Source organism: Zootoca vivipara, chromosome 15 (genome assembly GCF_965207765.1).
Source record: "Zootoca vivipara chromosome 15, rZooViv2.hap1.1, whole genome shotgun sequence".
In the NCBI taxonomy this organism is placed as follows: Eukaryota; Metazoa; Chordata; class Lepidosauria; order Squamata; family Lacertidae; genus Zootoca; species Zootoca vivipara.
The window spans coordinates 2,739,861-2,767,016 of NC_142598.1; the positions used below are offsets into that span (position 1 = coordinate 2,739,861).

Genomic DNA, 27,156 nt, shown 5'->3' on the forward strand with positions numbered 1-27,156 from the left:
GGCAACAGGTACTCAACAGAAAAAAACGACTCCCAACCATCCTCCATGTTCTTGGTCTCTACAGAGATCTGCTCCCACAGCAGAAGTTTGTGGTTGAGGAATACCTGAAAGAAATAAGGCTCTGGGATGGAAAGTTGAGGGAATAATGCTGGGGTATTATCAATTAATGCAATTCTGTTTCAAGGCAATACCGTTGCCACTTCTCTTGAGTCTTCTGCAAGCTCAGAGTCAAGACCCATGCACAAGAGTTCATTTCTACCATAAGTCTTAATTCAAACAGTGCAACCATTTTCTCACTGCAGGGATTGAATCTGATTACAACAAATCAGTCCTGTAAGTACCTTTGCTAGCTTGCACACATTGAGTGCAACTCTCCACAATACGTTTTACATATGCAATGGGCAATGTACAACAATGGCAGACTGATGTGTATGACTCATTGCTCCACCATGGGAAGAAGTCAGCACAGACTGACAAATCAACCACAAGGTGACCAGGAAAGTACCCCCTTACCCTATTAGATTCTGTTGGCAGAAAGGTATAACCTGACAACAATTTTAAAACAACCCGGAAGCCACTGGCAAGCCCCATGGAAATAAATGGGTCAAGTTAGTTCAATTTCAATAAGGGCAACTAGTTTTAAATAGATTGGGGCCACAGAAATACCACTTTTTCTGCATGCTCAAAGAACTTCATGTATATAATCTCAGTAATGCTTCCAACAACCCTGTAAAATAAGGCAGTATTGCAGGCAGTGGGGGCAGTAAGAGATGACAATCTAGTGGGGTGGGGTTACTGATTTGTGTGTATTTTGTGTTTTTATCTTATATTTTTATATTGCGAACCACCCTGAGATCTATGGATGAAGGGTGGTATATGAATTTAATAACTAATTATAGTAGCTGAGGTGAGATTTAGACTTCCCAATTCACCATACACTATCATCCACCAGAGTAGCAGCTCTCACAATGCTTAGTGTGAGCCCATCTCAAAATAAGCACAACACCCAGACCCTGACACACTTCCCTGCAATCCTACTGACAGGGGACAATAAATATTATCAGTTTTTCCTAGCTCATCCAATATGGATTGATTATCTTCTTACATTTATACTCCACCTTTCTTCCACCATGGAACCCAAAAGGGCATAGATATAATTCTCAGGTAGTCACTCATCCTGCCACTGACCAGACCTAGATCCACTTAGCTTCAAGAAGGTGGTAGCTTCATGTGCCTTCAGAAACATGTTGTATGTGTGTCCCTTTATCCATCTCTATGTCACCACATTATTCTCCCTAGTGGGATGACAAAACATTCTTCTAGCAAAGGGAGCCAAAGCAACAGTAATAATATTGTCATCCTGGAAAAAAGTAAACAGTGGGGTGCCACAGGGTCCTGTCCTGAGCTGGTTGTTGTTCAACGTCCTTATAAATGACTTGGATGAAGGAATTGAAATCTGCAAATTCAAATTTGCAAATAACACCAAACTGGGAGGGGTAGCTAGTACCGGAGAAGGCAGAATCGGAATTCAAAATGACCTTAACAGATTGGAGAACTGGGCGCAAGCTAACAAAATGAATTTCATTAGGGACAAATGTAAGGTCCTGCACTTAAGCAGGAAGAATCAGATGCACAAATATAGGATGGGCTTACTAGCAGTGCATGCGAAAAGGATCTAGAGGTCTTACTGCACCACAAGCTTAACATGAGGCAACCATCTGATGCAGCAGCAAAAAAAGCTGATGCTGTTCTAGGTTGTATCAACAGAAGTATAGTGTCCAAATAAAGGGAAGTAATAGTACCACTCTATTTGCCTTGGTCAGACCACATATGGAATATTGTGTCCAATTCTGGGCACCATAATTTAAGAAGGATGTTGACAAACTGGAACATGTGCAGAGGAGGACAACCAAGATGATTAAGGGTCTGGAAACACAGCCTTATGAGGAATGGTTGAGGGAGTTGGGTATGTTTAGGCTGGACCAGAGGAAAATGAGAGGAGATATGATAGCCATTTCCCAATATCTTAAGGGCTGTCACATGGAAGAGAGAGCAAACTTGTCTTGTCCTACTCTGGAGGATAGAACTCGAACCAATGGCTTAAAGTTTAAAGAAAGGAGATTGTGACTAAACATTTGGAAAAACTTTATGACAGTAAGAGCTGTTCGACAGTGGAACAGACTCCTACAAGAGGTGGTGGACTCTCCTTCCTTGGAGGGTTTTAAGCAGAGGTTGGATGGCCATCTGTCATGGATGCTTTAGCTGAGATTCCTGCATTGCAGGGGGTTGGACTAGGTGACCCTTGGGTCCCTTTCAACTCTTAAGATTCTATGATTGATGGTTCCACTTCGGAAGCCCAAATTAACCCCTACTCACTGGATGGCCTTGGGCAAGTACTGACCTCTACCTTCAGAGGGTTGTCGTGAGGATGAAATGGGACAACATGTATGATCCCTTGAACACACAGAAGGAACTGCCTCCCTCAATAATTTGAGACTTGCTTTTCTGTGCTTGTTGTCTCTAACCTGTACATTTCAGGATTCAGAAGAGGTCAATGCCAGTTACAGCTTTTACACACATTATAGACAAAGGCACAAGGGTGCCTATTAATAACAAGTTAACCTGTTTTAATATGCACACTTTCCAGGACATTCTTGGATATGCATGGTAAAGGTTATCTGAAACTTTATACAGTTCCTGCTGGGTTGATTATTACAGTATTATTATGCTGTTCAGAGAGCAGAAACCACTGACTCTTATAAAGTGACAACTTAGTTGGTGAGGGGTTATAGGCAGCACATGGCAGAAGCAAAGTGAGGCAGCAGTTCCATGTATGAATGCTGATTCCACCCTTTTTTGCTGTTGTTAACACACTCAGACCCAGGTTCTTACTGAGGTAGTAAACCAGCATCTAAGCTGCACCTACATCAGACTGCAGGTGAGAACTTTTATAACCAAGCATTTCTTCAAACAAAATTTTTAAAAAATCTCTGCACAAGGAAACTGGCATGTAAGGAAAAATGTTATTATGTGCTAGTTTTCTATGTGCAGTTTTAGACAGAGGGGAATTCAATCATGTAAGCCCTACATCTAACTGAAGTCTAAAATGGAACAACCCAGATGCATTTCTGAGTAAGAACCTGGCCTAAAAATGGTTTTAAAAAATGAGGCAGCATAGCATAGCATGCCTTGCATTGTAACATGAGAACTAGCCTTAGTTTTCACCTAGACAGTTGCAAGATGTTTTGGTGCCTAATGCAGAAAAATTCAAAGGTACTTCCTCCCTCAGTATAAATTAACATGGGACACATTCCACTGGGAAGTTCTCCTAAAGTGATACACTTCTGTGGAGATCTCCCTGTTGGATTATATGTTATAAACTCAAATCTGTCTGCCTCCCACTGCCCCAAAACCTTCCACCTGAAGCAGCCACCTCACCTTGTCTCATTGCAAGAATGCCTCTGGCTTTACCTAATGCTTCTGCAGATGTGTTGAATGGAAGTGGCACATGCGTTTCAGCCAAAAGATGGCTCAAAAGACTGTTGTGAGACGGAACTGGTGTCTTCAGACACATTTGCATAAGCAATAGGTCCCCAGGAGGGGAAGCAGACAGGTTGGCTAAGGCAGAAGAGAAACCAGTGGTGGAAGGACCAGTGGTGCACATGCCTGTGCTGCCCAGGACAGGTGTGCTCCTGAGGAGGGTGTGGCGCGGAGGGTGCCCTCCCAGGCGCAGGATAGCTGCTCGGGTGCACCTCACGGTGGTTTACCTTTTCATTGTTTCACCAACATCACCGTGGTTGTCTCTTTGTTGCTGCTACATGGTGGACATTTGGCACGCCGCCCACCCACAACTCCCAAGCCTCCCTCAAGCTGTCAAAAAGAAAGGGGAAGGGGGGAATGCCGTCGGCAAAGCGGCACAGCTCCTCGCCTCACCCCAACGGCTCAGGGCTGGCTTGGGACTTGTGGGCGGGTGGGCAGTGCGCCAAATGCCACCTCCCTCAGTGAGGGCAGCAGGGGTGGGCCGTCCCCACCGCCTCCCCTTCCTACGTCCCTGGGAAGGACACAGACCATAACCTTGGGACAACTCAACAAAGATACACACACACACACACACACACACACACACACACAGAGCGCACTGTAGCTGTTAGTTACATTCTGAACTTAGCTTCTGTTTGGTGAATACAGATTTTTCCACCGATGACTGTAAAATCAGGACTGGACTCCAATCTCCATTCACGAAGCACAAGCAACATTCCACCTTCAAAAAATACCTACATTCCCTAGATGAGAGTATTTGCCATTGGATGAGAAAGCACAGCCAAGTTTGGATCAGCAGAGGGAAGTGGCCTCAGAACCCACACAAACACCTCCCTCTTCCTCCACAAGGCCTCACAAACTATATCACAGCAGCTGTTGAGAGTACAACATTCAGGAGGAAGTAATGAAGCATGTTAGCAGCATGAAAGTGGGTTGTCTTTTCATGGCAGGTTCAATGCCAATTTAGCCTATTGCACATGAAGACAGTGTTTTCAATCTACTGTTTTGCTGCAGACACATACACGGATATAATAAATTATTTTCATCTTCAACCCCCAGCACTCTGGACTTGCACTGCTAGTGGTTAATAAATAAACTCTCTATCTTAGGGTTAGTTCTATGGTAGAAAAGGTCAGGATTTCCCACCGGGTACAAAAATAAATAGGGGGCCATTTGTTTAGGGCAGCTTTCCTGTAGTCCTCTATACTGGACCCTGCTGGTGGCAGAGAAGCACGGGTAAATCCACGAGCAGAAAGGAGTCCTTAAAGCAGAGATTAAATCAGCACCTGGAGGTGCTCATTAAAAACGGGCGTGGCCCTTGTGGCATGAAGGAAATGGGTCCACACCACCTTTTAGACAGGCCATCTGGAATGGTAGCGGCTGAATTCTGCAGGGGTTTGGTGGACAGAACAACGAAAAGGTTACCATCTTGTTTGGAATGGAAAGCATCTCAATGTTTGCCTTTTTGAAAAAAGGAATGCTAATTTATGGGAACTGAGGGCTCAATCCAGGTTCACCTGCAGAAACGTCAGTGAAATGAAAAAGAAGAATACAGAAGCTTTTTATTAATTTCACTGGCATTTGCACAGGAGAATGTCTTGCTGGACTGTATGCTAAGGTATTTTGAAAAATAATATTTACAATTTTCCTTCCTCCCAAGAATACAAAAATTCTAGGGTTTTTTTGAGGATAAGTTTGGACATTTTCTTGTTATTTTTAAACAGAAGTAATAAAATTGGTATACTGGTTGCCATAATCTGTCAAAAGTCCAAGCATGTATACTTTCTGGAAGAGCCATAAAAACTTTCTCTATGGTTCAGTATTAAGCAGGAGTGGGGTAATTTCAACTCAAATATTTTCTTCATATTATTGTGTTTGTTTTATTTTTAGCCCTTGAAAAAAGCAGTCTTGAAACTGAGGCAGCTAGCTTATTTCTGCTCCATTCACCATTTTCTTTTGTCACATATGGGTGGCCAAGGGCAAGGCTTAAAGGGACATTATTATTATTATTATTATTATTATTATTATTATTATTATTATTATTATTTTCAACTAAAAGGACTCAGGATGGTTCTTAACCAATGATTCCTCCAAGATCTAGCCTGCCCAGAACTCTAGTTGCCATACTATGCAGTATTATGTTCAGAGTAAGCATACACTGAATTCATTTTTAAAATGATTAAAATAAAACTTACATGGGTAAATTTAAATTAGACTTTAAAAATGTGAATGCTTGTTCCTTTTTCCAAAGAGCCTAGTTTTATCTCTTTTCAATAAGCCCCCCCCCCCAAAAAAAACAAGGAACAAGTTGAAACCTGTTCATAGTGCATCTCTTAAGTATAAAGGTGCAATTGTATACTTTCTCCTGTTAAATAACGGGACTTACTCCTGCCAGGTATGTATGCTTAGCATTTCAGTCTTTGAAAGCCAAACACCATAAAGGAGAAGGCTTAAAAATCCAGATTAAAGTCTGCCAACCCCAACAAGGAAATTTATTTCCAGGGAAGAAAAATGCAATGCTCTCCTCCTGCAAATTCGTATCTGACAAAAATTAGAAATATTACACACAGTAATGTTTGACAAGCCTTTGGACAAGACAGCCTTAGTTGGTCCCTTTATCTTTCAAGTGGCAGGGTGGGCAACCCAAGAATTTTCTCACATTACTTTTGCCCTTCTTGGGAGTTTCATGCAAAGGGAAAACAATATGTTCTGGAGATGGTAGGCTCTTTGCTACTCATGGGGTGTCCAACCATACCATCTTTTAGAGCTAGCCCTGGGAATTTTCTCATGGGTGGTTGTAAATAATGCATTTTAAAAATCATCCTCAAATGATTTCACAAAACAAAAAGAAAGAAAAGTGCACTAAACTTTGGAAAATTATAAGCAGCCGCAACTAAGACATGCCATGATTTCTCAGGAGGACTTGACTTGCCCTCTCTTTCTCTCAATCAAACCATGGTTGTTCAGAAGAAAACAGGAATGGAGCCAAGCTGCAGACAATCCTCTTATGGGTCTTCCAACACCTCATAGAGAGAGATGCCAAACTATGAGAACCAGTCCAGGAGGAGGTAAAGCATAATGGCTACGAGGGGCATGCAGCTGCTGAAGACCACAGGCAGGAAGACAAAGAGGCTGAGAAACCGCAGGGAGCGTGTCAAGATCTTTTCAAGTTCACTATGAGAACCAGGATTGGCTTCAGGAGGCTTGTGGACATTAAGCCCCTCACCCAACCAAAGGCTGCCTTGCCCTATCAAGAGGCCCTGACTCTTTTTCTGTCCATGGGCACCAAGAGGGCTGGACAGCAGATCTGTGGGCCGCTGTGGAAGGGGCACTAGTGTCCGGGCTGGGACTACCAGAGGCATCACCATGGCCTCCTGAGTGGCAGGTCGTGAAGTGTTGGGTGACACCACTCTCAAGCTGACAGGAGAGTCAGAGTCCCTAGATAAGCCACGTTGGACACTTCCTTCTTCCAGGTGGTTTAGAAAGCAGCCTTCTAGTAGGACAGGTGGACTATCTCGACCTGGTCCTATCAACTCAGATGATGCCATTGTTGCATACCCTGGCGTGCATCCTTCTTCCTCACTGTCCCTGGAGTCATCGCCACGCTGCTTGGCATAGTGCAGCATAATCTCCTCTGCCAGGGAGCTGTTCAGTGCTCTCTCGGGGCCTGTCCAGTTGACTATCAGGTCACGGTCAGTCAAGACACTCTGCCGCAAGGCAATGAGAGATGGTGCAGGGCTGCTAGGATTGCCTGCACCTTCCTCAGCCCACTTCTCTCTTCCTCCAAGCTCCTCTGCTCGAAGCCGGCTCAAGTGGGACAGGTAAAGCTGCTCCAGCTCCCGGTCTATGGCATCTTCCTCCAAGCGGTAGGGCAACTCTTGGTACCTTCTCAATTGCTCATCCATGCATTCCTCCATGAAAGAGCCCTCCGTAGTGAGGTCACACTTGCTGAACTCAGGCACATCCCACTGCCCTAAGGGAAGGGTTTCGGTTCCCAGTACCAAGCCCCAGGGCACTTTCAGCTCCTCATGAGATGACGGATGGACCTTGAAAGCAAGTGCCTGTGGGGAATCGGTGAAATCTGCAATATTGTCTCTAGAAGGTTCCTTCTTTTCTGGGGAGTTGGTGGTGATTGTGAGTTCTGGAATCTGGGCAAAGTGAGGAAGAAGAAAAGATACATAGAGAAAATGGCAGAATGTGATTTTATATTCAAAGCGATAAACACAACCATTTGTGGAGCTACTGGGAAACCTTGCTAACATCAAGGTTCATCATTATGATTGCCAGGGGCTTCTCTTTTTTGCTCATACTAAATGTTAAGAAATGCCACCAGTTTATTATACTTTGCAGCGTTGATAGAACACTTTATGCAAGCAGTTGCAGACCAGAAAATGAAAAATAGCCACCTTGTCTACCCTCCATTTCAACTCCAGACCAATTGTTCCAACAGATATTAATCAAATCTCAAATAGTTCCAGGGCTAGGGACTCCACGAGTACATTTGCTTGGCAAAATGTTTCATGAACATAGGCACTACCTATGCCACCACAGCTGCTCACTCAGAGGGACACTTGCACCAGACCAGAATCCTCCTGTTCCTGGGCTCAGGTGAGTTGCAGAGTCACCTCATGCCACTCCACACATTCTCTCACATGTGCAGCTCATCACTGAGGCCAGCTACCAGGCCACCCCCATATACACCTTCTGTGGCCTACTTGCTGCTCCCTCTGTTCTGGGTTCCTTACTGCTTCTCCAACCGGGGAGCCTGGACTTTGCCAGCACTTGGGACTTGGTAGCTCCTGGATCTTGCCACATTTTCCTCCCAGTTTGTATCTAATGCAAATGGACAAGTTGTTTTTTAAGGAGGCTATCTTTCTAATTAATTAACTTGTTACTAAATTATCATTTATGTATTATCAATTTCATAAAATTTATACACTGCTTGACTGTAAAAAAAAAAGCCCTCTTTGAGTTATTATTGCATTTATTTATTAATTAAATTTGCATCCTAACCTTCTTCCAGAAGGAACCCAGAGTGGCAGTAATTATGTTGTTGTTGTGGCTGTTGTTATTATTAAAATTTGTATACTGCCATTCATCCAAAGACCACAGTGTGGTTCACAACATAAAAATACAAAATTGGAACACAAAATACAACAAAAGCTTAAACAAACCAATAAACCCTCTCTCACAATCAAATTTAAAAGGCCATAGAATGTTTAATCAACCAAAAGCCTATATTTATAGGAAAAAGTTTTTGCCTGGGACCTAAAGATATGCAGTGAAAGCGCCAGATGAGCCTCCCTGGAGAAAGCATTCTGCAAACAAGAAGCCACCACAGAAAAGGCCCATTTTTGTGTTGCCACCCTCCAGACCTCTCATGGAGGGGGCACACAAAGAAGGGCCTCAGTTGATGGGGGAGAGGCAGTCCTTGAGGTACTGTGATCCAGAGCTGCTGGAAAACCAGCCCTTTGAATTGGGCCCGGAAACTATGGAAATTAACAACCAGTGCACTTGGGCCAGGATCAGTGTAATATGCTCAAACCATCTTGCCCCAGTGAGCTACGTGACCACCAAATTCTGCACGTTTCTGTACAGTCTTCAGAGGCACCCCTACGTATAACATGTTGTAGGAATCTAAACTATCGGGATTTTTAAAGTAGTTCTCTACGTCCCAGGACACGTCATCACCCCCCATCCTTAATCTAAATATACAGAAATGTTCACGATCCGTGCGCAGGGGACAATGTATGAAGATACAGGGGGGACGGGACAACAGAGGACTCAGACAAAAGTAAATACTGGGAAATGCAACCCAGAAACTGACATTTCCTTCGTCAAGGGTGGGGGCCAATGTAGGAAGATACCGGGGGTAGGGGCCAAGACTCCCCAGGGACAACAGAGGCCTCAGACAGAAGTGCATACTGGGAAATAAAACCCAGAACCTAACAGTTCCTTCTCCAAGGGTGGGGGCCAAGGTATGGAGATACATGGGGGAGGGGCCAACACTCCCCAAGGACAACAGATGAAAGGATATCCTACCAAAACACAGGGATGAGCCGAGGTGGAGGGAGGAGGGGCAATATATGTCATGGATCGGGACAGCGTGGGGTGGGGATCACAGGAAAGACCCACAGCAACGCGTGGCCGGGTCAGCTAGTGTGTTATAAGCTGTTTTGTGGGTCATTTGATTGAAAGGTAGGATATGAAACTTTCAAACAAACAAATTATAAGATAAGATAAAATGTGAGGTAAGAAATAGGTATATAAATAAAATATTACATTATGCAAAAGGAAGGTTTGGATTCCAATGAGGACATCAAAAATTCTTAACTGGATATGTTAGCCCTGTCAAAATAGAAAGATAGCATCAACATGGCCTGAGTGGAACAGTAACTGTTACAAGGCAGGTGATAGCTTTAAGAACTAAGCACTGTATCTGGAGAAGCAGGTTCTTAGAAACATTATACAGGTAAGAGCTAGCCAAACTGCACTACTGCTACAAACCTGCTACAAACTAGCCTGTTTCCACCAGGACAAGACCACACGGTGTACTCTTCCAAATTCTTTCATCTGCCTTCAGCCACAACTTCTTTATAACATTGGTTATAAAGAAGCATACTGTATATTGAATTTAGTATTTAAGTTACAGGTAGGTAGCCGTGTTGGTCTGACATAGTAAAAAAAAATTTAAATAAAAAAATTGCTTCCAGTAGCACCTTAGAGACCAACTAAGTTTGTCATAGGTATGAGCTGAAGAAGTGTGCATGCACATGAAAGCTCATACCTATGACAAACTTAGTTGGTCTCTAAGGTGTTACTGGAAGCAATTTTTTTTAATTTTTTGTTAGTATTTAAGTACAGTGGTACCTCAGTTTTTGAATGTCTCCATTGACGAACGTTTCGGAACTCGAATGCCGTAAACCTGTAAGTAAATGCTTCAGCTTTCGAACGTGCCTCGGAAGTTGAACCAGAAATGCGGCTTTCATACTGAGTTTTCCGTATTGAGATTTCCATTTTGAGGCTTCCGGAACAGATTACATTTGAAAACCAAGGTGCCACTGTACTACTGCATTTACTGGTTTCCATTCACAACCCTGTTGCAGTGATGAATAAGTCGTGGAGCTTGTTTCTTATCTTGGCAGGTAAGTTTGGACAGAGCAAACTGTAAATGAATCTGAATAACTGGACACAATATTTAATCAAGCGGAGGGAGCGGAAAGGGGCACTCTTCCCCAGGAAGCGCCTCAAAGGCTCAGCACAATGCTAGAACAGGGAGGGGGAACCTGCAGCCATCAATATGTAGCCTGACCACAAATTCCACAATCTCTGTCCTTTAGCCAGGCTGGCTGGGACTAATGGGAACTGAAGTCCAGCAACAACATCTGGAGGGAGGGCCACAGGTCCCCCCCACCCCTGCACTTGAGCATTGGCTCTCCAAAGTGATTTGTGACTCCTTACCTGTGTCATTGAGAGTGGGGGCTGCAGAACAGGAAGGTTTAGGGATTCACTGGCCAAGCCTCTATCAGTTTTCTTTTCTGCAGAGAGGAGAGGAGAGGAGAGGAGAGGAGAGGAGAGGAGAGGAGAGGAGAGGAGAGGAAAGGAAACATTTTTCAGTAATGTGTGCAACTCACAGCTCAGAACTGCTGGGCACCATCTGGGTACTTCTACACTTATGGGAGCATAGAATTTGCTCCTGGGCACAGAGTTCAGTTTCTTGACAATCTTATCTTTTATATTTATATATTTTTAAAACCCACAAGATTCTGGCCCTTTTGGTTCCAAAGACATACTTAAAAGTATAACAATTTACAGAGGGGTAGCTATTTTAGGGCTCATCCACACAGGAGTTTAATATGGATCTGAAGCTACGTGTGTGTGTGTGTGTGTGTGTGTGTGTGTGTGTGTGTGTGTTCCATGTGATATCTTCCTCATCCAACTGGCAAGCCCCACATTTTCCTCATTAAATTTAGATTTTCCCAACATCAGGCTAATCAGATAAGGGAAGTAAATCCAATATAAAACTGCATGTTACCCAGCTAAAGCGCATTTTGCAACCAGGTGGTGGCTTTTTGTGTGTATGTTTCACAGGGTGCCATATACTGCCACACCTCTTACTCTGATTTTGTTTCCATCAGCCAAAATGAAAGAAGGAAGGGTGGAATTTTAAATTTTTTTAACTGCTCTTATTCTTAGAACTGCTCTAGGGCAGAACAGCTCTATTAAAATGAAAACTGAAAACTGAAAACAAGCAAGAGCAGCAGCAGCTTGGAGGGCAGGGGATGAGCCACCACCCTGGCAATGATTATACAGCTTACAATGTTATGACCTATTTTCAATAATTCAGTCTACAAGCTCCTGAGAGAATGCAGGGCCTGCCCTTTTCAGGTCCCAATATTTGGTGTTTCTTCTCACAGAACTTGCCTTTCTCAAGAGCAGAGTCTTTGGTGTAATCCACCAAGTGCTGCTGCTGTGCGACCATAGCTGTCAAGTTCTCCCTTTTTTAAGGGAAATTCCCTTATGCTGAATAGGCTTCCTCGCGAGAAAAGAGAAAACTTGACAGCTATGTGTACAACCCCCACATCATTCTATGTCATCCTGCTCATACCCCACAGGTCATATTGTGGGTGCAACACACCCCAAAATTTGGTTTAACAAGTACCTGAGGCAGATCTTTTGCTGTGGTAGCAGCAAAACTTTGGACTAAGCTCCCCCTGGAAATGAGGGCAGTGCCAGCCACTTATTCTTTTAAGTCATTTTTATTCAACCTGGTTTTTTTAGAGCAGCATTGTTGGAAATTGGAAAGAAGATTCCACCTAAACATTAGGAAGAACTTCCTGACAGTAAGAGCTGTTCGGCAGTGGAATTTGCTGCCAAGGAGTGTGGTGGAGTCTCCTTCTTTGGAGGCCTTTAAGCGGAGGCTTGACAGCCATATATCTGGAATGATTTTATGGTGTTTCCTGCTTGGCAGGGGGTTGGACTGGATGGCCCTTGTGGTCTCTTCCAACTCTATGAGTCTATGAAATTACTCATGCTGGTTTGAATGTATCCTTATTGTCTGAACTTTGTATTTAATAATTTATTGTACACTGCCATGATATTTTAAAATAGTGAGCAGTTTATAAATTCTTCAAATAGATAAATTGGTTCAATGGGCCTTGCACAGATGCAATTAATGGGCTGGGCAATAATCTGATTAACAGACTGCACTAGAATCTCATTCCTATTTATTTCATGGTGTAGATTTTTTAAATTTGTACCATACCAGAAGGTCTTTGAACACAAATGCATATAAAAAAATGAAATAAAACATTTTTCATAAGTAAAACATTTAAATAGGGGACTGCTGTCCTTTTTAGTCCAATGAGAAAAATGCAATGGGCACTGCTCACAAAATGGCTGCCACAGGGGTGTGGCATAACACAACATGGCTGCCACAAAGGGCATGGCATAACGCAAAATCAGAGGAAGTAGAGTCATTACTTCTCTCCACGCGCGAGCCTAGAGATAGGAAACCTGATGTGTTTCCCAGAGGTTGTCCAGTCAGATACTATATCATAGCTACTAGCCTCCAGGCACTCAATTCAGAGTAGTCCCATCCATGCCCACAGGGCTAGTGTAGTAATAAGATGTTTGAGAGCCACAGCCAACAGTGAATGAAGGATTAAAAATTGTTCTTTAATGAGACAGAATACACAAACCAGAAATTTAAAGGATCACATGGAGTTCAGATAAAAAGCTGCTAATGTCATATATGTCTGTTTGGATGTACAGTACTGTACAATGAATATATCTCATGTATATTAAGCATTTGATTCCTTGGGAATTAGCATAGAGTAGTGGCTCCCACAAAGATCCCAAATTCAGCTCTGAGCTTTTTAAGTAGGCTCAAACTGCTAAGTATCTTAGTCTCAGCACAGGAGACTCTAGACATCTCCAGCAGTACCTCTGCATGAATTTCTCTACATGAAGTAAGAGCTGTTCAGCAGTGGAACAGACTTCCTCAGGAGGTTGTGGACTCTCCTTCCTTTTTAAGCAGAGATTGGATGGTCATCTGTTATAGATGTTTTAGTTGAGATTCCTGCATAGCAGAGGGTTGGACGTGATGACCCTCAGGGTCCCTTCAAACTCCACAATTCTATGATATTATGAATTCTTGTGATAACATCATGTGTTTTCCCACCCCTACTGGGGCAGCCAATGAATTGAAATGATGATGTCAAGACACTATCCTGTGCTTTATGGAGACCACTGACACAGGGTTGCCATTTTTGGCAGCTGCCCCATGCCAAGTATAAAATACAGTTCAGCTCTATGGAACCCTAATACTGGCACACCTTGTGGGATTTTTGTTCCAAGACAGCATATATGAAGTGTTCTATTTTATTTTATTTTATTTTATTTTATTTTGATATCCAATATCAGCAACTCTGACAATGCAAAGTGCTTTAAATATCCCAAAGTGGGTTGATAAATGCATAACCCCCACCACGGAGAAGTCAGGTTGGAGTGAGTAAAGGAGGGCGGGGAACCACACAATAACATTAAAGTAACTGAGGAGAACTGAACGTGTTTGCATGGAAAGGAAATATTTTCATATGACAGGTAATTAAGTAATTAACCTGCAGGACTGACCACTTCAGAATATTTATATGATCCGAAGAGAAACCAGAGTAATATTGGGTGGTATTAAACTCAGAGTAGAACCACTGAAATTAATGAGCATCAGTAAGTTAGGTCCATTAACTTACTCAGTCTACTCAGAGTTAAACGTAGTTGAATTATACTGATTATCCACAGCATTAAAAATAAATACAAGCAGGACAGGCTCACTGGTGGCTACAGGTAGGTAATGATGGTCAAAAGAGTAACCTCCATCAAGCCCCTGTGGTATCTGAATGGACAATGATTACAAACAGGATAATGAATGAGAGGGATACCTGGGTCTGGCCTGTGTGTCCCCTGTGGCTTCAAGAGGATACAATATGAACTGGAGAAGCAGCAAGATAACGGTGCTTCACCTGATCACATCCATCTCCTTCTCTTATGGGCAGGGGCCTTAGCTCACATGCCTTCACTGCATAAGATCCCAGGTCAGGCATCTCCAGTTAAAAAGACATTAGATAGAAGAAAGGGAAAGGACCTGCTTCCAATCAGAGTAGACAGCACTGGGTTAGATGAACTAATAGTGTGACTCAGTACAAGGCAATTTTATATATCCTGTGGTCTAAACCACTGAGCCTCTTGGGATTACTGATCAGCAGTTTGAATCCGTGTGGTGGGGTGAGCTCCTGTTGCTCTGTCCCAGCTCCTGGCAACCTAGCAGTTCGAAAGCACACCAGTGGAAGTAGATAAATAGGTACAGCTGTGGCGGGAAGGTAAACAGTGTTTCTGTGCACTCTGGTTTCTGTCAGTGTGTCCCGTTGCACCAGAAGCAGTTTAGTCATGACCTGGAAAGTTGTCTATGGACAAATGCCAGCTCCCTCGGCCTGAAGCGAGATGAGTGCCGCACCCCACCGCACCCTTTGACTGGACTTAACCGTCCAGAGGTCCTTTACTTTTTACCTTTCCCTTTTATGCTATGGAGTTGCACACCCCATTCCCAGCACCATTTTCTGACCAGCTTTAGATTGCCAGAACAGAAACATCCAGGGAAGACCTACCTTCAGGGCAGATTGTCTGAGCTATGTCCTCTATTCGCAGCTCGTTTTCACTTGACCTGTAACAGAGAAAGAAGACAGACAAGTGAGTGCAGTTCTAAGGTACATCCATTGCTAAGTTGGCCCCAAGAACCAGTGGGAACCAACATGATACAAATAATTGCTTTTACTAGAGACCCAAAATATATTGTGATTTTTAAATGGATTGTGTAATTTATGAGTCACGCCAAAATTCAAGTGAAGTCGGTCTTCCGCTCGTGCACGCTGGGAATGGTGGACAATAACATATGCTCTGCTTCAACAGTGTTTTTTTTTACTTGTTCAATTTTTTGATTTCCCATGTGCCAATTGGATGAATGCCAACTTTTAGAGAATACCAGAATCTTTGATTTGGAATAATTAATTGTTAGATTACTTGGCAGTAATTAGAGAATGCTCTTAGGTATCTTTGCAGCCCAACTCTGGTATAGGAGAGGATAACGGTATCATCCGCATATAAGAGGGTGGGGAGATTGCTTTGGAACCCAACCTAGGGGGGTGGCCATTTACAGCAAGTAGTTGTTGATTCATGTCGTTTAAAAATAGATTAAATAAATGCAGGGCAAGGATAAAGCCTTGTTTAACCCCTTTAGTGGTCATGAGACTAGGTGATAAATGGCCCTCAGGTGAGAAGTTCACCTGACACATAGTGTTAGTGTGCAACATTTTAATCAGAAAAAGTAGACGAGGTTCTATCCCAGTAGCTTTCAATTTATCCCATAACAGCCCTCTGGGAATTGAATCAAAGGCACACTTCAGATCGATAAAAGCCACGTAAAGCTTCCCCCTATCAGATTTCATATATTTTTCTGCTAGAGATGCCAATAATAAGCAGTGGTCTATGGTCGATTTCTGTTTTGTAAAGCCAATCTGTTCAGGACCGATAATTCTATTCTTTTTAATCCAGTCTAATAAGGAACGCTCTAGGTGTTTTGAATAAAGTTTGCTTATAGTAGATAGGAGACTAATAGGGCGGTAGTTGCATGGCTGCTCTGGATCGCCTTTTTGTAGATTGGTATTATTATAGAAGTCAGCCATGATTTCGGTAATGTTCCCTTTTGGGTTATAAGCGTAAAGAGAATGGCAAGTGGTGGAGCCCACCAATCAGCATACTTTTTCAGGATCTCAGCAGGGATCCCACTGGGACCAGGGGCCTTACCAGGTTTCAATTATTCAGTCAATTCCATGATTTCATCGGTATCTACAGGAGGCCAATTTGGGATACTTGGGGGGGGGGGGTAGGCCATAGCTGCCAAGTTTTCCCTTTTCTCGCGAGGAAGCCTATTCAGCATAAGGGGAAATCCCTTAAAAAAAGGGATAACTTGGCAGCTATGGGTTAGGCTCATCATCATTAAGTGGAGAGGAGGATGAATCAATCCAGGATTGGGGGGAGATTGTAGGTGCAGTAGAAGGGAGGTTATGGTTTAGATGACCAGAGGTTATTTGCCAAAATGTTTTATGGTCATTCATATTTATAGCATTTATTAAGCGTGACCATTTTTCCAGATGAGATGCATTTGAAAGCCTTTTCGTCCTCCGTGTTATCTGGAAGGCTCAGAGGCATCTCTTACCAGAACAGACTCTACACCTGTGGCCAGAATGTACCTGACTCTTTGGATCACATAATTTTGGACTGCCCTCTTTTTAACATCTTCCGTGATGATCCTTCGATGTCCTCTCTGTGGCTTGGGCCCCCCGCCAATAAACAACACGTGGTGCAGTCTCTACTGAGAGATGACTCTCCTGATCTCACTAGTTATGGTACAATTTTTGACCAGGATCTTTGAAGTTAAATCTGGGGTAGTTTGGCCTGTATAATAGTGATTGCCGAGGATTCCCTCTTTATTGTATGTTTTAGAATTATAATACATATGGATGGTCTATATGGTTTTATTGTCTTATATATGCCAATAAAGGTGTTGTATTGAGAAAAATTTAACGATACAGGAGATATATTTATTAGAAGAAGTCACTGGATTGAAGTGTATGAAAAAGGTGAAGTACTTGGGAGTAAATATGACATTTGAATCTTTATAAAGACAATTATGAAAAGCTATGGAATGAAATTAAAAGGAATTTGGATATTTGGTCAAAGCTAAGATTATCTTTGATGGGCCACATATCAGTCATAAAGATGAATGTATTGCCAAAGATGTTATTTTTATTTCAAGCTCTTCCGATTATTGATAATCGGAAGTGTTTTCAAGAGTGTTTTCAAGAGTGGCAAAAGGTATTATCCAAATTTATCTAGCAGGGGGGAAAGCCTAGAATTAAATATAAACTTTTAACATATGTAACAGAATGGGGCGGATTATCTCCAGAGTGGTTTAATAGCCAGACTATGTGTCTGACTATTATCAATCACCATGTAATTATCTACTGCCTACTGCAGCTAACAGAGAGACAACCGAATCACCATTTGTCTCTCCCAGAAGTCCCATGGGTAAACCATTTCCCACAATATGTAGATTTCCATAGGGCAGCATCATCTGAACCATGTTGAATTGTAATTGCCAATCCCAATCCTGAGCAAAGAGGACACCAGGAACACATGATGACCTAATTAATCATGCAACAGCTCTAGATGTAAAACCAGTACATGGAGACACATACACACTCATCATCTACATCGAACTGGGCCCTTCCTTTCAGATAGGCCCTTCTTCTCTATCCTTGGGACACTCCAAACTCTAGAAAAACATAATAGCATCAGACCAAAAGCATGCAAATCAACTGTCTGGATGAGGCCTTGTTCAAAGGCCAATAGAAAAGGGAACCTGTCCTCAGCCCTGTGGATATGATCTATGCAGCACTCAGAACAGCATTGCATAAAATGTCCACACTGGCGATATATTTAAAGTGGGGAGACAGGTTCTTCTCCTCTCACTCTCTGCTCTTTCTTTCGCTACATTTTTATAAACTGTTTTAACTGTCGTATCAACTGCAAATGAAACTCTGAAAACCCAACTGCAGGAACCAAACGAAGTTCTTAGAAAAGTGAAAGCAGAGCCTTAATTCCAACTGGCAGATTTTAATGTCTTCTCCCATATGGTACTCTCCAGTTTCATGCAGGGGCTTGTGGTACAACATGGGAGTGATCTGAGCAAACAATTGGATGAAAAGTTGTGTCTTTAGAAGCCAGTTAAGGCCTTCAGTGTTTGTCTACCTGCAAGGTGTGGGAGGGGAAGGATCTAAGGCCTCAATTAAACAGCTGTGGCAGTTTCTGCTCATTAGATCATAAGAGTAGAAATGTGTAAGCAGCCTATGGCTTCATCTGTCTGGGGAAGCAGCAGAACAGGGCCCCAGTTCCTAGAATGTCTCCATAGACAAAGGCATAAAATTGGGGCATCTCAGGGAACAACTGCAGGTGGCAACATCCTTTCCTAGGGGCACACAGGTATAAGACCCAACTCAGTACAGCAGCAGCCTTAGGGAGAGGAGGAGGAGGAGGAGGGATATGATTTTTATCCCACCTACTGGTATCCTCCAAGGAGCTCAATGTGGCAGTACATAGTTCTCCTCTTCCCCATTTTATCCTTACAACAACCCTGTGAGATAGGCCAGGTTGAGTGGCAGTGGGGATTTGAACCCTGGACTTCCAAAATTTAGTCCAACACTCTAATGGCTACACCACACTGGCTTTCTGTCACCAAATCCCTAGAATATTTAATATCCCTGTAAAGTTTTCCAAGGGACCCAGGTGGCGCTGTGGTTAAACCACTGAGCCTAGGGCTTGCTGATCAGAAGGTTGGCGGTTCGAATCCCTGTGACGGGGTGAGCTCATGTTGCTTGGTCCCAGCTCCTGCCAACCTAGCAGTTCGAAAGCACATCAAAATGCAAGTAGATAAATAGGAACCGCTACAGCGGGAAGGTAAATGGCGTTTCCATGTGCTGCTCTGGTTTGCCAGAAGCGGCTTTGTCATGCTGGCCACATGACCTGGAAGCTATACGCCGGCTCCCTCGGCCAATAATGCGAGATGAGCGCGCAACCCCAGAGTCGGTCACGACTGGACCTAATGGTTAGGGGTCCCTTTACCTTTAAAGTTTTCCAAACCCATTTTTGTAAAAACTGTTCTTCATCCTCACCTTGCAGAGACCCCCACTCCACCTTACAATGGGCTCTGCCTGCTTAAGCAGTAACTATTAAGGTTTCCAGGCTTCTGGTACCATCTTTTCTGTTGAACCAACAGTGACTGTGGTGTGGTTGTTTTTAATCAGATTATTAAAATAATCTATTGAGCATGATCTCACTAATTGCAAGAGAAGTTCAGTGAGCAATAACCTGCAGCAATAAGTCTTTAAAACCCACACCCACCCCTATCCGTGGAATGTACCAAGATGGCACAGTTGTTGATATCCGTCTGTCTTGAGAGACAATGGAGTGAAGTCAAACCACTGCGTCAGCAGCAACAAAGTGTCATCCCTGAGGCACAAGCCTGGGTAGCGTGTATAGAGACCCAGGGCTGCCCAGACAACAAGACCATGCTGGTGTGGTTCAAAAGAAAGCAGAGCAATACATTTGGAACCAGCTTAGCTGCAGGAGTTGCCGGGAGGAGGCGTACAAGGCATCATCCATGCATCTTAGGGACTCCACTCCAGATTTGTGGAGGCTTTGTTCCTTAGCCATTTCTTCTTCCAAAGATGTCCTGCAAGGCAGCAGAGGTTTAGGATCAGAGTTTTCCTTCTCCTAGATCAGGGGTCACCAAACTAAGGCCCGGGGGCCGTTTGTAGCCCAATAATCTTCTAAATCCGTCCCGCGGACAGTCTGGGAATCAGCATGTTTTGACATGAGTAGAATGTGTCCTTTTATTTAAAATGCATCTCTGGTTTATTTGTGGGGCATAGGAATTCGTTCATTTTTTTTAAAAAAAAATAGTCCGGTCCCCCACAAGGTCTGAGGGACAGTGGACCGGCCCCCTGCTGAAAAAAATTACTGACCCCTGTCCTAGATGGACTACTTTCCCAGGTTGATGAGCCCCATCTGCCCCTCACTTCCCTCTATGGCACGTGCAGAAACCGCCTTCTTGACCACTGGACCACTATTGCTCTTGTCCGCTCATCACATGCAGGGCAAGTCTTTAACTCATGAGAATTTGAGACCCATTGGCTACCCTCACCTGGTATAGCCGGCCAGTCAAAGCCATTCCTGGGGTGTAGCCGCTGACATGTGCTGGCAGCTTCACCGAGCCACAGGTGAGTGCAGGGTGAGGACAAAAGTGAGCAAACTTCCTCAGGAGCACCACATGTCCCCCACCAGAAGTACTACCCCTCCCCTAACACCCCATACACGGTATGTCCATGGAAATCCTACTTCATCCGAGGGGGGGGGGAGTGGAACTGAATTCATACTCACTGGACTGGCTGGCCTGCTTTCAGGAAAATAGGTCTGGTTGAGTTTTGGTGTCCCCAAACCAGTAGGTACCTATAATACCTGCTGCACCCACAAATTCTTATAAAAACACTGTTTTTCTGGGGTTTGCTAGGGGTTTTTGCATCATAGGATTCTGTGTACATTCCAATATGCCTTCCTTTGAGATCCTTCAGAGGAACAACAGTCTCTCTCTCTCTCTCTCTCCCTCCCTCCAGTGCTTATTTTACAATTGTACCTTGGTTTTCGAACAGCTTAGTTCTCAGACGTTTTGGCTCCCAAACACTGCAAACCTGGAAGTGACTGTTCTGGTTTGTGAACTACTTTTGGAAGCCAAACATCCGACGGAGCTTCCACAGCTTCCAATTGGCTGCAGGAGCTTTCTGCAGCCAATCAGAAGCTGTGCTTTGTTTTCCGAATGTTTTGGAAGTCAAACGGACTTCTGGAATGGATTCCATTCAACTTTCAAGGTACGACTTTATTTACTTGCCCTGTTTTTATACAGCTTTCGCTGCAAGTTCAAAGTGACGAACAGCAGAGCCAGACTAGAGTCTGGTGATGCAGTCCCCTTGAAATTCCACCAGAGGGCTGGAGCCTCTCTCTGATTGGCTACGAAGTCAGCTCGCCACAGAAGGGGGAGGAAAGCACTTTGGGAGGGAGAATAAAAGGGGCAGTTTCTGAGGGAGACAGTTAGATAGGGCTGGATTTGAGATGAGAGTTAGGCAGTGAGATAGGGAGTAGGTTAGGTTTTGACTGAGGGAGAACTGGCTCAGAACAGAGCCTCACAGCTTAGATAGGGAGACCATGTTGAGGGTCTGGGAAAGGTATACAGACAGGCGTGTCCTGGGAGGGCTGAGCCTGAGCCGGGAGAGGTAGAACCTGTGTGAATTCAGGCTCCCTGGGTCTCAGTCTAGCCAGGAGGGAAGAGTCCTCCTAGGTACAGAAGACTCCCAAGCCAGTAACAAGGGGGGAGGTAATCCCCTGGGTCTGTTATACTATTTTGGCATTCCCCAGGAGTGGGATTGTTAAGTGAGGAAAAGTGCCTCTTGGTCATGAAGCACGGTATTAATCTGTGAAGGAAGCTGTGCCGTAATAAAAATATTTCATGGAGCCACCTGTCATAGCTGAGTAACAGAAACTGATTTAAGCATCTTATTACATATTTTAGAAACCTGAACATCTACCTGATTTTTAGTATCTGAAGTTTAAGAAGAGCTGTGCCTATAGTATTACGTTTAAGCCTGTGACATCTTTTTACCTCGTTTCAGTAATAAGTTAAGTTCTACTTGAAAGAACACATTTCCTGACCCATTTTGTTTCACAAACTTCTCTTTGTTTAATAAACTTTTCCTGTTTGATCAACTCCTGCCTGAGACTCTAAATCATTAAGTTTCCCCTCACACAAGTCCCTCTTATGATCGTCTGTGGTAAATTGAAAAACTTCGTGTAATTGGTGTACAGTGAGGTCGGTGCACTCTCTTTAAATTGCGGCCGGTAGCGGGATCTGCTACAGTAATAATTAAAACGATTGATAGAAAAAAATCGAAACTCAGAAATACAAGATCGCTTTAGCAACAGGCATAAAGCAGTATTTCCTGGCAGCCCAAATTTCTTCTGAAGAGGAATGTCTTGACTATGGAGTCAAGCAACCCTCTCTAGGAAGTGAAGACTATGTGAATGGACAGCTAAGGCTCTTCTTCTTGCAGATAACCTTGGATAGAAGAATCTAGAGAAAAGATTTTGTACAGTGTCTTAGGGTAGGAGGAGTTTCATACGAACAAACAAAAAGCTTCACTCACACCAGTGTAGACAAATAACTGTGGCAAATCACCACATGGGGAATCAAAACCTTTCTGGAGATGACAGAGGAGAAAGGTTGAGGTCAGGAACACAGACAAGTTAAAGAACAAATGTGTCACCTGCCTGTCTGTGAGGATTTCTAGACAGCGAGAGCAGACATGTGTGAGTGACAGTGATAAGTTAGTAACTTGCGTCTTATCACCCAATGGAAAAAAATAAGTTTGACACAGATTAAATGTTTACATCCCCTTCTCTTCTCAGTCTTCTTCAAATTGGGGGACAAGATTCACAGATTTTGCAAAATACTTATATTTCAAGTAACAGATCAAACACAATCCACCAACCAAGTATGGCAGATTTCCAGGAGTTCATTAGAATTCCTGGTTTTGCAGATCACTTGGAACAGCCGGGGGGGGGGCAGACCCAGCATCGGGCAAGTTACCAACAGTGGCTGATAAACTTGGTAGGTCACAACTTGTGTAGAACTCTCCAGCTGTATCACAGCTCTCTTGTTTTGGAACAGAACCCAGGAATTCAGATGCCCAAACACTGCTTGCTTTAAGCTAAAGACCATACTTTCCTCTAGGGGCTGTTATAAAGCCTGAGATAATTTTAGGTACTGACCTGTACAGATATTATTTCAGGCTGCTTTTTTCCATTCAAGAAAGAAGTATCTTCAACATAAACAATGTAATCTGTATACAGGTACCTGCAACTTTTAGATATTTGCTGCAGCAACTTAGGCCATCTTACATCAGCTTCAGAGTTCATGTAAATTGTCAAAGCAAATCCATGGATTTATGACTTGCACATTACATTCTTCATACACAAGAGGTGACACTCACAAGTAGCTCTTCTTAACATTTAAGTTTATTCCATGGAGTTTATACTATGTTGGTTACACAGAAAGTGAGATGCTAGGTTCCAAGGCAGGTTGCAAAATCAAAACACATTGTTAAAAACAGTATAAAACAACTTATAATCACAGAAGGATATACCCTAAAAATATGCAACTCAAATGCCAAAAGTCAGGGTAAGAAGAGCATATTAGGCATTCACCCCTTGTGTAATTAAGATGCCAAACACATTTCTGTGGGGAGGGAGGACCAGAATCTAGGGGCTGCCACAGAGAATGCAGTTTCCCAGGTCAGCACCACTCCAAAACTTCTGAGGGCAGAGGAACTACCAAGAGGAGCCCCTTTGCTGATCTTTACACCTGAGAGGGTCTGTAGGGAAGGAGGCAATCTTTCAGCCATTTGGTGTCTGAGTTGTTTAGGACTTTAAAACAGTCACATGCCCACCTTGAATTGGGCTCAGAAACGAACTGGCAATCAGTGTAACTGTTATATGAGATCTAAATGGAACCCCAGCCTGTAACCTGGCTTATGCATGTTAGACCAAGTGAGGTTTCCATAACACTAATACAACCAGTTAGTTGAATCCAGCCTTATATTACCGTATACTGTATTAAAAAACATTGCAAGTTTTTGAATTTGCAGGTTTCTAACTAATTTACGGGACGCAGGTGGCGCTGTGGTCTAAACCACTGAGCCTTGGGCTTACCAATCGGAAGGTCGGCAGTTCGAATCCCCGCAACAGGGTGAGCTCCCATTGCTCAGTCCCAGCTCCTGCCAACCTAGCAGTTCGAAAAAACATCAAGTGCAAGTAGATAAATCAGTACCGCTCCGGCGGGAAGGTAAACGGCGTTTTCGTGTGCTGCTCTGGTTTCGCCAGAAGCAGCTTAGTCATGCTGGCCACATGACCCAGAAAAACTGTCTGTGGACAAATGTCGGCTCCCTCGGCCAGTAAAGCAAGAAGAGCGCCTCAACCCCAGAATCATTCACGACTGGACTTAACTGTCAAGGGTCCTTTACCTTTACCTTTAATTAATTTACAGAGTAGAAATAAATTAGATTTTATATGCCCGGACTAAGAACTCCACCAAAGTGTATCCATAATGGCCCATAATGGAAAAATGCAAAGGAGAATGAAAGTTCTACAGGTTGCCTGTCCCTTCCAACACTACCCTTCCACCCTTACTAGCTGTAGAAAAAAACAGGGCAAGTGGACAGCCCTTTTGCCTAAAGACAGAGGCACTGTAGGTGGAAAGAGGAAGGAGACAACCTCATTCTCTTAGCATGGTAGTCCAGTTTGACCCTACCTTGGGCAGGTAAACAAATTATTGTTACTCAAGGAAGAGAAGCAAGCAATGTTTTCACTGCATTCCGTAGAACCAACAAGATAGCTGGGCTTCTCTTTCTCACTTGGTATGTGGCAGCAGCAGCCTGCTCTGTACATAGAACAGATTCTGCCACTTCAGCCTCATTTACCACATTGTACCCAACTGTCTAAAACTGTGCATGTGTTTTTGGACAATACCTCCCTATCTTGGACAGCCTCTGCAATCCATGAACTCTCCTACCTGTCAAATGCCAATTTCATTAACTCTTCTGAGGAAAAAGGGGGGATAATTATTATTCTTTCTGTTTTCACCATTAACAATTAATTGAGGGGTTCATCATGGGGTGGCGAGGTTGCACTAAATGACTAAAATGACTAAAATGATTTAATTTTTTAGGCGTACTCATAGAAACAGCTTGCATCTCAAGTGAATCACAGACAGATAACGCATTGTGAATATATTTTGAAATGGTATTTAAAGAAGATTTTGTCAATATCCCTTATCCACTCCAGACACAGTCTTCTGAGTGAAGGCTCCTTTGCAGTCTCAGACATCCTGCAAAAAAACCAGATGACCCTAATCCATGCCCAGAAAACATTTAGGAGGGTTCTTAATTTGAGCTAGATCCCACTACAGTTCTATCCCAGAATGTGCTTTCAACACCAGAACTCAGGCTCAGTGCAGGTAAAGAAATAATAAAGGTAGCTGGAGTGCATCTGAACATGTGCACAGTGTTTGAAATTCCCCAGGCACCAGGCATGTGTTGCCACTGGCACTGGTCAAATTGCGACCATGAATGAAAGGTTGGTGACTAACATCTCCATTGGACTGACCTCTCCAGCTTTCTTAAGCAGGGAGGCAGAAGAGCTTAGTTATTGCATTTATATACCACCTTTTTTCTCCAAGGAGTAAATGGTTCACCCCACTCTTAAATTAATCCCTATGACAACAACAAAAGCAACAACAATAAACAGCATTACAAGCATTACAAAAAAATGGCACCTGGACATTCCATTGTGGCAACTGTAACCTAGGTTTAAGGCAGAGGTTTTCAACTTTTTTGAGTCCACGGCTCCCTTAAGCAACTACATTCTTCCTGCGACACCCCTGAGGGGCTCAGGAGCCCAGTTATGTCACCCCTTGCCTGCAGAGCTAGCAGGCCCTCACCCTTTTTTGAACAGCTTCCCCTATGGAGTGTTCCCTCAGCCTCCTCTCCTTGAGAGTCCTCTGGGCAGCTGCTGCTGCCATCCCTGGTCTCTGAGCTAACCCTCCCCACACCCCAGACAGAGGTGCCTTCCAGACAGCTACTGCAATAAACAGCTGTGCAAGGCACTGCAAGCCTTTGGGAGGCAGAGACGTGAGAGGGCATCAGAGGAGGGAGGGGAAGAGGGACAGAGGTCAATGTTGCCCGCAGCACCACCGACCATCATTAAGACACCCCAGGGTGCCATGGCACACTAGTTGAAAACCATTGGTTTAAGGTGTCATTTGGTGATTAGCTTATATATATATATACTAGCTGGCCCTGCCACATGTTGCTGTGGCTTAGCCTGTGAAATGGGTCCTCAGAGTCCCCCTTCAGACTCCCCTGTAGGCCCCACTGGGATGTTTCATTTCAGTGGGGAGATCTCCGTGGAGGGCGGGATCATGGATCAGGCAAGATATGAGCGGAGGGCACGGATTGTGGATCGGGTAGGATGGTGAAGGCCGAGACCTATGGGGGGATCTCTGGGGAGTGGGGGGATCTCTGGGGTAGGTACCTCCGTGGCAGGAGGGGTACCTTGGGGAGTGGGCTACTATTGGGGTGGCCTAGTGCCTGGCAGAGGTCTGTTCTCCGGGGTGGGCTGTGTCCCGGGGTGGTGGGGTGGATGGAGAATGGCCGTTATTTTGCCAGTGGGCAGGATTTTGGGTATATGCTTGATTTTGTTTGGTTTGGTGGATGGGTAGTGGACGGGATTTTGGCAGTATGTTGGATGCTGTTTGTTGGATGTCCACTGGAGCGGGTAATTTTTTGTATACAAATCCAGGTTTCTACCTGTCCTAGGTTTGTTTATGGACAATGTAAGTGGATAGAGACACTCTCACATGCGCTCCCGATGTTGTGGGCAAATTTGAGGATGATCGGGTAAGCGGTTGTGGAGAAAGGTACGTTGGAACAAACATGCACCCTCTACATTTATATATATATATATAGATGGTGATTAGCTTATATATCTGAGTTTCTAACACTGCATTTGCAGCATATATTTCAGTCACAACTCTAAATGTCTAGGAAGGGGGGTGGGTAGACAGGGGTGAGGAGGGTTTACTGATCAGAAAAAAATATGGCTTCCAGGCATGCTTGAGCCTCTTAGAAACTAACTGCCACACTCAGGTTAATGTGGGTCTTTGAAACCTTGAATGCTTTACTGGTGAAACAACCACATGTCTCTTGTCATTTAAGGGCTTTACCTTTCTGAAACAGTAAGACCATGGAAGAGATTCAGATGCTTACAGAGTTTGGAAGAATTCATGGATGTGCGTGCATTTCTCTCTCTGCCTGCCTTTCTGCACTGCTGTTTTGTCCC

At 43.8% G+C, this 27,156-nt stretch overlaps 2 protein-coding genes across 3 annotated transcripts in view; both read right to left on the minus strand.

Moving 5' to 3' along the window:
- GPR173 (G protein-coupled receptor 173) overlaps positions 1–15,222 on the minus strand; it is a 44,373-nt gene extending 29,151 nt beyond the window's left edge. The window contains exon 1 of one of the 2 annotated variants that reach the window (XM_088658437.1): positions 15,204–15,222. The gene's annotated coding sequence lies outside the window, so the exon portion shown is untranslated. Of the gene's footprint in view, positions 1–11,001; positions 11,078–15,203 lie in introns of those variants that run through there. The other variant, XM_088658435.1, reaches the window with a different exon arrangement.
- PPP1R3F (protein phosphatase 1 regulatory subunit 3F) overlaps positions 4,952–27,156 on the minus strand; it is a 29,411-nt gene continuing 7,206 nt past the window's right edge. The window contains exons 2-4 of the mRNA XM_035141043.3: positions 15,204–15,259; positions 11,002–11,078; positions 4,952–7,688 (exon numbers count right to left, since the gene is read on the minus strand). Of these exons, the coding sequence (XP_034996934.3) occupies positions 6,585–7,688; positions 11,002–11,078; positions 15,204–15,259 (1,237 nt within the window). The 3' untranslated portion in view covers positions 4,952–6,584. The remainder of the gene's footprint in view (positions 7,689–11,001; positions 11,079–15,203; positions 15,260–27,156) is intronic.